Source organism: Syngnathus scovelli, chromosome 13 (assembly GCF_024217435.2).
Source record: "Syngnathus scovelli strain Florida chromosome 13, RoL_Ssco_1.2, whole genome shotgun sequence".
NCBI lineage: Eukaryota > Metazoa > Chordata > Actinopteri > Syngnathiformes > Syngnathidae > Syngnathus > Syngnathus scovelli.
The window spans coordinates 863,942-876,959 of NC_090859.1; the positions used below are offsets into that span (position 1 = coordinate 863,942).

At 43.5% G+C, this 13,018-nt stretch overlaps 1 protein-coding gene across 5 annotated transcripts in view; it reads right to left on the reverse strand.

Moving 5' to 3' along the window:
- Positions 1-248: 248 nt before the first annotated feature.
- Positions 249-13,018, reverse strand: part of lmnb1 (lamin B1) — a 66,898-nt gene continuing 54,128 nt past the window's right edge. For 3 of the 5 annotated variants that reach the window (XM_049738701.2, XM_049738699.2, XM_049738697.2), the window contains 2 exons: positions 10,353-10,466; positions 4,458-4,684 (listed from right to left, as the gene is read on the reverse strand). In XM_049738701.2, the coding sequence (XP_049594658.1) occupies positions 4,592-4,684; positions 10,353-10,466 (207 nt within the window). In that variant the 3' untranslated portion in view covers positions 4,458-4,591. Of the gene's footprint in view, positions 1,822-4,457; positions 4,685-10,352; positions 10,467-13,018 lie in introns of those variants that run through there. The other 2 variants (XM_049738700.2, XM_049738698.2) reach the window with 1 other exon arrangement.

Here is a 13,018-nt window from a genome sequence, read left to right on the forward strand (position 1 = left end):
ATTGAATCACAAATTACTTTTAATAAGATTGGGGTTTTGCTGTAGTTTTAATTTATTTGGGCTTTGCACTTTTATCAAAACGTTTGCTGGTTCTTTAGGCAAACAAGTTAAGAAATAATACACTCACTAAAAAGGAAAAGTTAGTTACAGCCAATATTATGTTACTTTAAATGTTTTGCACTTCATTTGTACATTCCCTTTTATTCCTACCTCAGTCTGGCACCTACAACAGATTGTTTGCACATTCAGTCGTGTTTTTGTTTCATTTTATTAAAGAAAAATACAATTCAAGCAATTTTCTCTTGAATTTGAGATTGTAAGGTGATAGCTATTGTGAATGAAATGGGTGAAAACAATGACAATATGATGATATCATCAACTGTTGTACAATCCTATCAAAATCAGTGAGAACTCACATTGGCAATTTTCTAATAAAGCCCAAAGTTATATCTTGTTTTTTCTCATCATATATAGCACATGTGGTTGCAAAGAGATCATTACTGACCAATTCAAATTGTGGTCTGACTTAGCAAAATACGTGTTGGGTCTAAATACGATTAGACATTAAATCACTCACTGGAATGAAGAGGAGAAGACAACCAGAACAGGTTTACTCGTGAGGAGAACGATAGAGAAAGCAATCTCAGTTACAACCTCCATCAGTTCTCAGTCCTTACTCCACGTGCCCCTCTTTTTAATGTTATGGTTGCCCTGGTTACAGAGGCGTTGCTACACTAAGGGAGGGGGGATTGTGTCTGTAGCAACGCTGATTAGCAAAAGAATGTAGTGTGGTGTGAATTAGCACTTCGTTGTTGGCTCTTGACCCCCCGCAGAGGCCGTCCCCAGCCGTCTTCCCTCACAGTTGGCTGACTCGTTCTCGACTGAAGCATGTGGATTGCCGCTTTGCTGTGGAACAAATGCAACTAGACCTTTGCTAACTTTATCTACTTGGTAATTAACACATAATAATAATAAGTAACTTGTCCTAAACATTTCAACACACATTAAGCAAACTTGAGGTAACCGGTATGCAGTTCCTTAAACAAACATTGAGTAAATAAGGGATAACTTTTATGCAACTACTTCTAACTGTATGTAACCTTTAACAAAGAAAAACAGGTCTGATAAACTACAATCTATGAACCAAACCTACATCCAAATGAAAAGGAATGAAGTTCCTGTGAATCAAACAAAGAACATATCACCTATGCAAATAAGCCCTGCTCATTGTTAGTGAAGGCCTCTTACGGGAACGAAAACACAGACAACATGAGGACAGGGAGGATGGCTGACAGGGATCAAAAGACATCCCTATCACTAAAAAGGAAGAACCTAGATAAAAGGAAAGATAAACTCGTAAAGGCGAGGCCTCCAGGTCTGGCAGGCCAAAGCTTCACTTAAAATTATTCCAACAATACGATTATTGTTACTACAGATGACACAATAAACCCACATTCACAGTCATTTTTTCAGTGTACTGAAGTTTTATGTAAATTTTCAATGAAATGTCATGTAAAACATTGATTTCAACGTGACATACTGAAACTACAAGATTTTAATCAATCACTTTAAAATAGATAATCACTTTAAAACAAACAAAATAAGACTTAATAAATAAAAGCAAAATTCACAGAAGTAATTCTCCTGAAGACACACGACATGAGCTAAAAAAACGTTTTGGGGCTTCAAGAAAAACATCGTGATGAAACCAACTGCGCTTACAGGTAAAATTCAAATTGCACTGAAAAAGACCGGTGGTTCAATTGATCACAGGGATGATCACATGATGTAGCAGACTCTCTGGATACGCCGTGGGTAACCCTGCACACACACAAGTCAGACATTTTGTATCCATAATGTATTTGCCTGTAAGTTTGCCTTAAATAATTTAATATTGTCAAAAAGGTCTGACTGTTTAAAGGGCTAGTGACAAAACAGCCCAGATACGGCTCATTTTATGTAGCCTGCGAAGACAAATTGCGCATCAAATTCGTGTCATTACTAGAATTGCAAATTGTCTTCACTTTTAATATATTTTTTTAAAAATATTTGACCAGTTTTTACTCATCTGATTTGAAAACGAGTTATTTGTCAGTTTGTTTTGTAGCTTTTACTGTGTATAATATGAGGTGCTCATACATTTATTTGGGTTGACAGTCATAATGGCCCTCCGAAAGAAGCTATGACTACAATGCGGCCCGTGAAAAAAATGAGTTTGACACCCCTGCTGTATGGTATGCTTGAATAAAATTAACTGTTATGTAAAAATTGTCAAGGTCGGGTGGAGCATGGAGCAGGACGACCAAGTGCAGCTTGGACCAGGGTTTATTGAAGCAACTCAAAAGGCAAACTGACATGACTTAAACAATAACTTGACTGACTGACCGGGACGTGAAACAAGAAGACAGTAGGACATGACGGCATCAAGACAGTACGACAACCCCGAACGACAGCAACCAAAACCAATGATCCGACAGGGACTGAGGGGGAGACAGGACTTTTATACACGACAGGTAACGAGAGGCAGGTGGGAACAATCACACTGATCATGGGCACACAGGAGGGGAGGGGCGAGCACACAGACAGAAACCAAGACAACAGACACACAGTGGAGCAGCCGGGGACGAGACCCGACAGAACCCCCCCCACAAGGGACGGCTCCCGACGTCCCCAAAAAAAAAACAGGGGAACCGAACCGCACTCGGGCGGCGACTTGGGGAACAGAGCCGCACTCGGGCGGCGACTTGGGGGACAGAACCGCACTCGGGCGGCGACTTGAGGGACAGAACCGCACTCGGGCGGCAACTTCGGGGACAGAACCGCACTCGGGCGGCGACTTCGGGGACAGAACCGCACTCGGGCGGCGACTTCGGGGACAGAACCGCACTCGGGCGGCGACTGCGGGGACAGAACCGCACTCGGGCGGCGACTTCGGGGACAGAACCGCACCCGGGCGGCGACTTCGGGGAACAGAACCGCGCTCGGGCGGCGACTTGGGGAACCGAACCGCACACGGGCGGCGACTTGGGGAACCGAACCGCACATGGGCGGCGACTTGGGGAAACAGAACCGCGCTCGGGCGGCGACCTAGGGGACAGAACCGCACTCCGGCGGCGACCTAGGGGACAGAACCGCACTCCGGCGGCGACCTGGGGAACTGAACCGCACCGCACTCGGGCGGCGACTTGGGGAACCGAACCGCACCGCACTCGGGCGGCGACTTGGGGAACCGAACCGCACCGCACTCGGGCGGCGACTTTGGATGTCTGTGCCGCGATCGGCGGCAACTCAGGAAGTCCGTACGGCAATTGGCGGCGACTCCGGAAGTCTGTACCGCGATCGGCGGCCACTCACAAAGTCCGTACCGTGATCGGCGGCATTCGGAAGGCGGGGCTGTGCGCGGCGGCAAGAGCCATCACGCGGCGCAGCAGTGGGAGTGGAGCCAGGGACGATCGCGGGTCCGACGCAGCTGGCTTGGATGTCTGCTGACGTTCGCGGGTCCTGCGACGCTGGGGTGGAGCCCGATGGCGGCCGTGAGTCTGATGACGCCGGGAGGCACTCCAACAGCGGCCGTGGGTCCGGCGTCGCGGCACCAGAGTCCGATCGCGGCCGCAAAGCCGCTGGCGCCAGAAGCACTCCGATGGCGGCCGCGGGTCCAGCGTCGCCGGAACAAAGTCCGATGGTGGCCACGGGTCCGGCGTTCCGGTAGCAGAGTCCTAACGATGCCGCGAAGCCCATGGCGCTGGAACATACACGGATTGGCGGTCGTGGATTGGGCATCGCAGCAGGATCTGATGGAGGAGGGGGGGTCCAAGCGCTGGTCGCTGTGATGGTCGGATCATTCTGTCAAGGTCGGGTGGAGCATGGAGGAGGACGACCAAGTGCAGCTTGGACCAGGGTTTATTGAAGCAACTCAAAAGGCAAACTGACATGACTTAACAAACAATAACTTGACTGACTGACCGGGACGTGAAACAAGAAGACAGCAGGACATGACGGCATCAAGACAGTACGACAACCCCGAACGACAGCAACCAAAACCAATGATCCGACAGGGACTGAGGGGGAGACAGGACTTTTATACATGACAGGTAACGAGAGGCAGGTGGGTACAATCACACTGATCATGGGCACACAGGAGGGGAGGGGCGAGCACACAGACAGAAACCAAGACAACAGACACACAGTGGAGCAGCCGGGGACGAGACCCGACAAAAATGAGTGGAAATAAGTCATAACAAACAAAGTTGAAACTTATTTTGTTTTTAAAGACAGACGTACATCCAAACACAGCAAGTGACTTAAGTCAGTGTGTTGGGGAGCCTGAAGACTGTATAGTAGGTCCGGCTCAAAGGACCACAATGTTGGGGAGCTGAGGACTGTATAGGGGGTTGGCTCAGAAGGTTATGCTCTTTTCACCCCCGGGTGTCGGTCAGAACACAAGAGGGAAGATGTGGTTCAGTTTGATTGCTTTAATGGATAATTGGCAAAAAGGAACAGGCACTGTGGCTCATATGGGCATACAGGCAAACTGGCAAAAGGGTATAGGCACGTTGCGATGGCGTAAGGATGTGAGAGCACGTGGTTAAGATCAAGTGTTTGGGTTTGTGAATGTGGTCCTTGTGTGTGTGACTAATGTGTGTGTGATTATTGTGTGAAGGGTGTGTGGTGTGTGCGTGCGGTTCTGCAACAGACAAATACAGCATGTAAGTCAACGCTCAACTTCTGACGTCACACAACACTGGTAGACAGCACACATTACATAACTGACTGGACGTAACTGTTCCACTATACTAAATAACCATAAATGAAATACTCTAGGCCAGTGTTTCCCAACCTTTTTTGAACGAATCGTTCACTCACGAGCCAACACTGACAGCAACACACACATAAATTGAGTATGTGCCGATGCCACAACATGAAATCTCAAAATTCTCCGATTTGCCACGCATGCACGATTAGCCTTGCGGAAACTGACCTGTGGTTTGGTAATCCTGTTTACAATTCGCTCGGTATTTAATGTTGGACAATTTCCCACGGAACATCTCTCACGTGACACCGGTGTGCCGCGGCACACTGGTTGGGAAACACTGCTCTAGGCAACACACCAAACATAAGTCATCGAGATGTGGCGCTGCGTAACAGCTGCTCGTACGATAAATGAGTGCGCCGACGCTATCAATCAAAGGGCGCACACACGGAACAAACCGCAATCAGACAAAAGGCACAACAGTAGACAGTAGTAACAATTAAATGTACCGTACTGGCCCGAATATAAGACACCCCTGATTATAAGATGATCCCCTCTTTTTCAAGACTCAAATTTGAAAAAATACATTTTGACTCAAGTTTGAAAAATTACTTTTTGAACACCAAATTAAATTTTTATACAGAAAATAATTACAGTACATCTGAAACAAATGATTATAACAATATATTCGAGAGAAAAAGCTTGTTATTTTGCCTCATTCAAATTATGCAAAAATCTTAATATCTTTAAGTTGAAGTTTGAATTTTATTTTTGAACTTAAGATCGACCAAACACAAAATCATTTTTTCACATTTTCACATAATTTCATGTTATGCCAATAAGGCACATAAATCGACATGTTCAAAAAAGGAGAAGGAAGAAGCTATTGCTTGTTTTTTTCCTACCCCTTTTATACATCATAATTCTTAACATGGTTGCTAATTGGTTTTTTTCGAAGTACAGAAACTTGATTTATCGGAGGAAGCTAATTTTAGAAATGAAAAGCAGTTTATACAATAATATTCTGGAAAGAAAAATAAATAAATGAGATATGGACTATATAGCTGAAAACAGACAGGCAAGAGATTTCAATTACTGTAATTTTCTAGTGTAAAATTTTTAAAGTGTTCTTTGAATTGAGCAGTGTGTTTACTTTCTTTGATTGTTGCAGGTAACTTATTCCATAGCTTTACCCCATTGACAGATGTGCACATGCTTTTGAGGGTGGTGCGCACCTTAGGTTGTAAAAGATTGCCTCTCCTTCTTAGACTGTAAACACTTTCTCTTTCTATGAACCATTTTTGTGTATTATTAGGGAGTATTTTTTTTTAGCTTTATAAATAATTTGTGCGGTCTTGAAATCTACCAAATCCATAAACTTTAATGTTTGTAATTTAATAAATACATTATTTGTATGTTCACAATAGCCAACATTGTTGATAATTCTAATTGCCTTTTTCTGCATTGTGCATGCTTTAGGGTGGTTTTGTAGGTATTGCCCCATACCTCAACACCGTAGGACATGTAAGGAAGAAACAGCGAGCAGTATAAAGTGTACATTGTTTTCTGGTTCAGTAAGCGTCTGACTTTACAAAGTATACCCATGGTCTTTGCCAATTTTGAACAGATGTGTTTGACTTAAGGTTTCCAGCTGAGACTGTGGTCAATTATTACTCCCAGAAAAGAGTTTTCATAAACTCTATCTAATCTGGTGTTATCACACAATACTTCAATAGTTATGTCTTCTGGGATTTTTCGTTTCCCAAAGATCATAAAATTGGTTTTCTTTATGTTAAGAGATAATTTATTTGAGTCAAACCACAGTTTTAGCTTGGCAAGCTCATCAGAGACAGTCTTCATTAGTTGTTGTAGGTTCTCTCCTTCACAAAAGATATTTGTGTCATCAGCAAAAATGACAAATTTCAAAATCTTAGAGGTGTTAATTATATCATTAATATATAATATGAATAGTTTTGGTCCCAATATTGATCCTTGTGGAACACCGCAGGTTATATTTAAAAGCATTGACTTTTACTCTCCCATCTGCACAAACTGTTTCCTATGTTCTAAGTACCGTATTTGCCGGTGTATTGGTCGACCTTTTTCGATCCAAAATCGACCGAAAAAAATCGACCTCGACTTATACACCGAGTCATAAAATTTAACTTCGTATTCATCGCTTCAAATGTGATGGTAACCAAGGCCGTTTCTCATGCATCTCATTGTGCGTTGCACTTAGAAAATTTGAACCGTGCGGCGTGCGCGAGTGCGCGGCCCGCTGGAAGTCCAATGAGGCGCCGCGATCTCCTGCGCGGTGCTTATAAAGTGCCGATCCGCTCGGCTTGGAGCTATTTCCGACCTCCCGTTGGTGCCGGGCGGCGTGCGCGAGCTCGCCGGCCGCGATCTCCTGCGCGGTGCTTATAAAGTGCCGATCCGCTCGGCTTGGAGCTATTTCCGACCTCCCGTTGGTGCCGGGCGGCGTGCGCGAGCTCGCCGGCCGCGATCTCCTGCGCGGTGCTTATAAAGTGCCGATCCGCTCGGCTTGGAGCTATTTCCGACCTCCCGTTGGTGCCGGGCGGCGTGCGCGAGCTCGCCGGCCGCGATCTCCTGCGCGGTGCTTATAAAGTGCCGATCCGCTCGGCTTGGAGCTATTTCCGACCTCCCGTTGGTGCCGGGCGGCGTGCGCGAGCTCGCCGGCCGCGATCTCCTGCGCGGTGCTTATAAAGTGCCGATCCGCTCGGCTTGGAGCTATTTCCGACCTCCCGTTGGTGCCGGGCGGCGTGCGCGAGCTCGCCGGCCGCGATCTCCTCCGCGGTGCTTATAAAGTGCCGATCCGCTCGGCTTGGAGCTATTTCCGACCTCCCTTTGGTGCCGGGCGGCGTGCGCGAGCTCGCCGGCCGCGATCTCCTCCGCGGTGCTTATAAAGTGCCGATCCGCTCGGCTTGGAGCTATTTCCGACCTCCCGTTGGTGCCGGGCGGCGTGCGCGAGCTCGCCGGCCGCGATCTCCTGCGCGGTGCTTATAAAGTGCCGATCCGCTCGGCTTGGAGCTATTTCCGACCTCCCGTTGGTGCCGGGCGGCGTGCGCGAGCTCGCCGGCCGCGATCTCCTCCGCGGTGCTTATAAAGTGCCGATCCGCTCGGCTTGGAGCTATTTCCGACCTCCCGTTGGTGCCGGGCGGCGTGCGCGAGCTCGCCGGCCGCGATCTCCTCCGCGGTGCTTATAAAGTGCCGATCCGCTCGGCTTGGAGCTATTTCCGACCTCCCGTTGGTGCCGGGCGGCGTGCGCGAGCTCGCCGACCGCGATCTCCTGCGCGGTGCTTATAAACAGCCGCATGCGCACGGCCTCCCGGAATTTGAACACATTTCGTCAATAAATTTCGCATATTGAATTTTGAAGTTTAATATAATGCAACAATTGAGCTCGACTTATACAAAGGATATATCATAAAATCGTAAATTTCCGTCGAATTTTAGGGGGTCGACTTATACACCGAGTCGACCTGTACACCGGCAAATACGGTAGCTTTTTATCCAACTGAACCCTATTCCCCTAATCCTATACCTTTCCAGTTTTTGAAGCAAAATGTCATCATTAATTGTATCAAAGGCCTTTTTAAGGTCAATAAAAACTCCTACGGCAAACTTCTTGTCGTCAATGCTTGTTGACAGTTCTTCCACAAGGTCAATTAAAGCTAAAGATACAGATCACTTTGGCCAAAAAACATATTGACTATCAGTTAATATCTCACACTTATCAATAAAACTGTCCAATCTAACAGCAAATACCTTCTCCAAGATTTTGGAAAATTGGGGAAGCAATGAGACTGGCCTGTAGTTGGTGTAAAGATTCTTCTCACCGGCCTTATAGATGGGAACGACTTCGGCTATTTTCATTTTTGTGGGAAAGGAGCCCAGTTTCAGCGAGGGGTTGCAGATGTGTGCTATGGGATCTGCTATAGCTACTATTACATATTTAATTAACGGGTATAGATCAATATCCTCACAGTCCCTTGATGTTTTGTTCTTCAATTGTTTAACAATATCAATTATTTCAGTTTTATCTGTATTTCTCAGAAAGATGGTAGCCGGGTTTCGTTCCCCAAAAAATTGTGATACACCTCCCCTTTGTGGAGGGATTATCTCATCTGCCATCTTGGGCCCTACATTCACAAAGAATTTGTTGAATCCTGCCACCACTTCATCACTATTTTTAATTATCTTACCATTGTCAAAGAATTCATTTGTGAATCCGGCACTTTTTTTTTTTCTTCTTATAATTGAGTTTAAAATATTCCACGTGCTCTTTATATTATTTTTATTTGTTTCCAACAGTTCACTATAATAATCTTTCTTACATTTTCTAAGAATTTCTGTTAGTTTATTTTTATATCTTTTATATTTAGTTTCTTTCGCCTCAGTTCTGTGTTTAATAAAGGTTTTATATAATTCATTCTTTTTTTGCAGGCATTCAACAGACCCCCAGTGAACCACGGTTTATCTGGTCGTTTTGAAATTTTCTTTGGTCGCCGAGTTGGACAGTTTTTATGATATAGAGTCAAAAAAATATTTAGAAATAAATTATAGGCTGCATCAACATCCTCTTTTTCATAAACATTCCTCCAGTCTTGAGCTATCAGATCATTTCTAAATGCGTTCAGAGTGCCATTTGTTCTTGATCTCCTTTGTATGTTTACTTTGCTATTGCTATAAACACAGCTAACAATGACATTCTTCATTTTACCCATATCAATTTCAATAGTAATGCATTCACATAAGTCATCAATATTAGTTGTCATGCTTTCTACAATCCTATACTTTAACCTACTGTCTATATACAGTGCAACTACTCCACCCTTTTTATTTGTCCTATTCACAAAGTTGAAATTATATCCTTCTAATTCAAAATCGGTCGGTCCCTTTGTCGTGGCTAAGCCAACTCTCAGAAATGGCAATTATATTGAATTGCATGGTGTAATGCTGTAAATAGTTTTTATGACGTAAATAGTTTTTAATCTTATCAAAGTTTGCGTATAAACTCCTACTGTTGAAGTGTATTATTGATATATCTTGCTCTAAGTTGAATTTCTCCTTGAATTGATTTTCAGTGTAATAACTTCAGTTGCTAGTTACATAGTCAAAGAAATTGCTTTCCGGGTCTATATCTACGTATATCCTGTACCTGCATGGTAATTGTTGCTCAGTCGATACCAGCAACTTTTAACTCCCGTCTGTAATTTACCGCTGCGCACAAGCTGCAACAATCGCGATAAGCCGATTGCTTAAATCGCTTGAAGTCTAAACACTTCCTATAGACTTAAGGAACGGTGACGTACCTTTCCAACACAACAACATTCAACACAAAATATATATTGATTTTCAACATCAACATAGAAACCTTTCTAACACAGTGTGAATGATTACCTATGAGCTTGCATTTTGCTAAAAGGCATTTAACAAGTGGTGTTAGGTACTTGATAGAAAAGAAAAAAAAATCACTAAATGATGCAGAAATGTGGTGTGTACTCACTTTTGTGAGAGACACTGTCTCTTCTGTAGTTACACTGTTTATATTCAATATTAATCCTGTTGGTTTTGTACTCACATGTTGAGAGAGGTCGTCTTTCATCGCCTCCTCTCCATTATCAGCATCTAGATCTTCCACACCATCATCCCCTTCTTCGGCTGTCTTATAAGTAATGCTTCTCCTTGCCACCTCCTAACACACGTGCACACAGACCAATTATACATTAATTAATTAATGCATAAATTAAGACTGATAATCCTTTAATACATATTAATGTAGACATTTATATTTGTAACAGACTGAATCATTAATTCATTAATTTCTAGTCAACATCAAATTATCATTTTTAAACAGCACACTATAGGGTGCCCTATTTCAACGATGACTAGCTCAGAATTTACTTTTATCTACCGTAATTTCCGGTGTACAAGCCGCGACTTTTTTCCAAAAATTTGAACCCTGCGGGTTATATAAGATTTTTTTCGTGATTTTTGTGATGACTTGATCACTTTTACTCTTAACACTATTATATACAGTAAAAGCTACAAAACAAACTGACAAATAACTCATTTTCAAATCATACGAGTAAAATCTGGTCAAATATTTAAAAAAAAAGATATTAAAAGTGAAGACAATTTGCAATTCTAGTAATGACACACGAATTTGATGCACAATTTGTCTTCGTGGGCCACATAGAATGATGTGGCGGGCCGTATCTGGCCCCCATGCTCTAAACCCTTTCTCTTACTCTGCCATGTGACTCAGAGATTACACAAAGCAGTGGCGCTGTTTGGACCATCTGCATTGTATTAAAACCCAAACAATCAGCATTTAAATGCAATTCTTCTAACATTTTGCTCACCAAAAACAAGTTGTAATGAATGTGAACTTTTAATGCATTTTATTCAGAAGGTTACTTTGAACCCTGAGGCTTAAATGGCGGCGCGGCGTACTTATGGATTTTTACAGCTTCCGGCCTCCAGGGGGCGCTCTAGCAGGAAGCAAGAGCGAGACAGGCGAAGAAGAGATAATGCGCCGAAGAAGACGTGCTAGTTTGTGTTTACAACATTTCGCACATCACGCAGAACGCGATCAAGACGGGCATTACTGAAAGGAAGCTTTTATACACAAAGCGTCATTATGGGGGACAAAAGAAATGCATATGATGCCGCTTTTAAGCTAAAGGCAGTCGATGTTGATGATATTGTGTTGTGGCACCCTTTTCTTTATTTCGTGGTCCCGTCTACTCTGGACCCTCATCATGGAAAATGCTAGAAGAAATGGATAAAAACGACGACGAAAGAGATACTGAGAAAGTGTGTGGTGAAGGATATCTAATGCTATTCCAATCGGAAATTGAGAAGGAAGACTTCGACGGTTTCAGTGCACAGGAGGAAGACGAAAACGATGAAGCTCTTTTTTTTTTTACTTTTACTTTAACCAGCCTTGTTAGTGCTGTGCTACCGTGTTGCTGCTGTATTACCGCCGCGTCTCAGTGACTTTTACCGGTATGTTTTATTTAATCAAACCCTATTAGTGCTGTGTTACTTCCGTGTTGCTGCGGTATTACTGCCACGTCACAGGCAGTGTTTGGAACGAAATGTTAGAGCATGTTATTAAAACTTCAAAAAGACTTTCTGTGTACTGTCTTTCTTTGTAAAAAACTCGTGTGCACGTGCGGCTTATAGTCCGGTGCGGCTTATGTAAGAAAAAAAAAACTAAAATATCCCCGAATTTTAGCTGGTGCGGCTTATACACTGGTGCGGCTTATACACCGGAAATTACGGTAATTGAAACAGGCAAGCATCAGAAGTGGCTTGAAAAAGTATTCCACATTTTGTGATGGTGTATTTCTTGTGATGGATTCCCAAAAAGTGATGATGATGCATGGTTTTCTTGTTTTGTAAAAGCGCTCAAAAAGTATTCAAGCAATTATCAATTACCTTCAGCTGTCACAGAATTAAGTACAGTTGGGCTATGAAGCCCTCAGAGAGCAACATGAAGTCAACATCTAACCGAGCAGTGCTTCTAAATGCCATTGACCAAATGAGTCATGAATCACTAAGGATGGGTGAGTATCCATATCAGGTATCAGTATCGGTGCCGTTACCAGCCTTATTTCACAGTATCAACACTCGCGACGTTGGCCAATACCAATATATTGTATCCGTGTTACAATCAGAAACTAGAAATTAGAAGAATAAAAATCCTTTATTTTGAATGACAGGTCCATTAAATGACAAGTGTGTGTGCGTGCGTGGGCCTCGTATGCAAAGGTTTGGGCACCCCTAATAATTTTCAAGATTTTCCTTTACAAATCATTGGTTGTTCGGATCAGCAATTTCCGTTAGTTAGTTAGTTAGTTAGTTAGTTAGTTAGTTAGTTAGTTAGTTAGTTAGTTAGTTAGTTAGTTAGTTAGTTAGTTAGTTAGTTAGGTCGTCCTCAGACGAGCTTCCATAGTAGAAGCTATACATTGCTAATAATGACTGTGGGGTGCAGCTCCTCACAGCATCCCCAATCCAACCCTTAATGCTGAGTGTCCAGCAGGGAGGCATCGGGTTCCATTTTATAGTCTTTTTGGTATGACTCGGCCGGGGATCGAACCCACGACGTCCCAGTCTCAGGGCGGACACTCATACCACAAGTCCACTGAGCTGATTAAATATATCATATAGCAGACAAACACGATGATATTTGAGAAGTGAAATTAAGTTTATAGGATTTACAGAAAGTGTGCAACCATT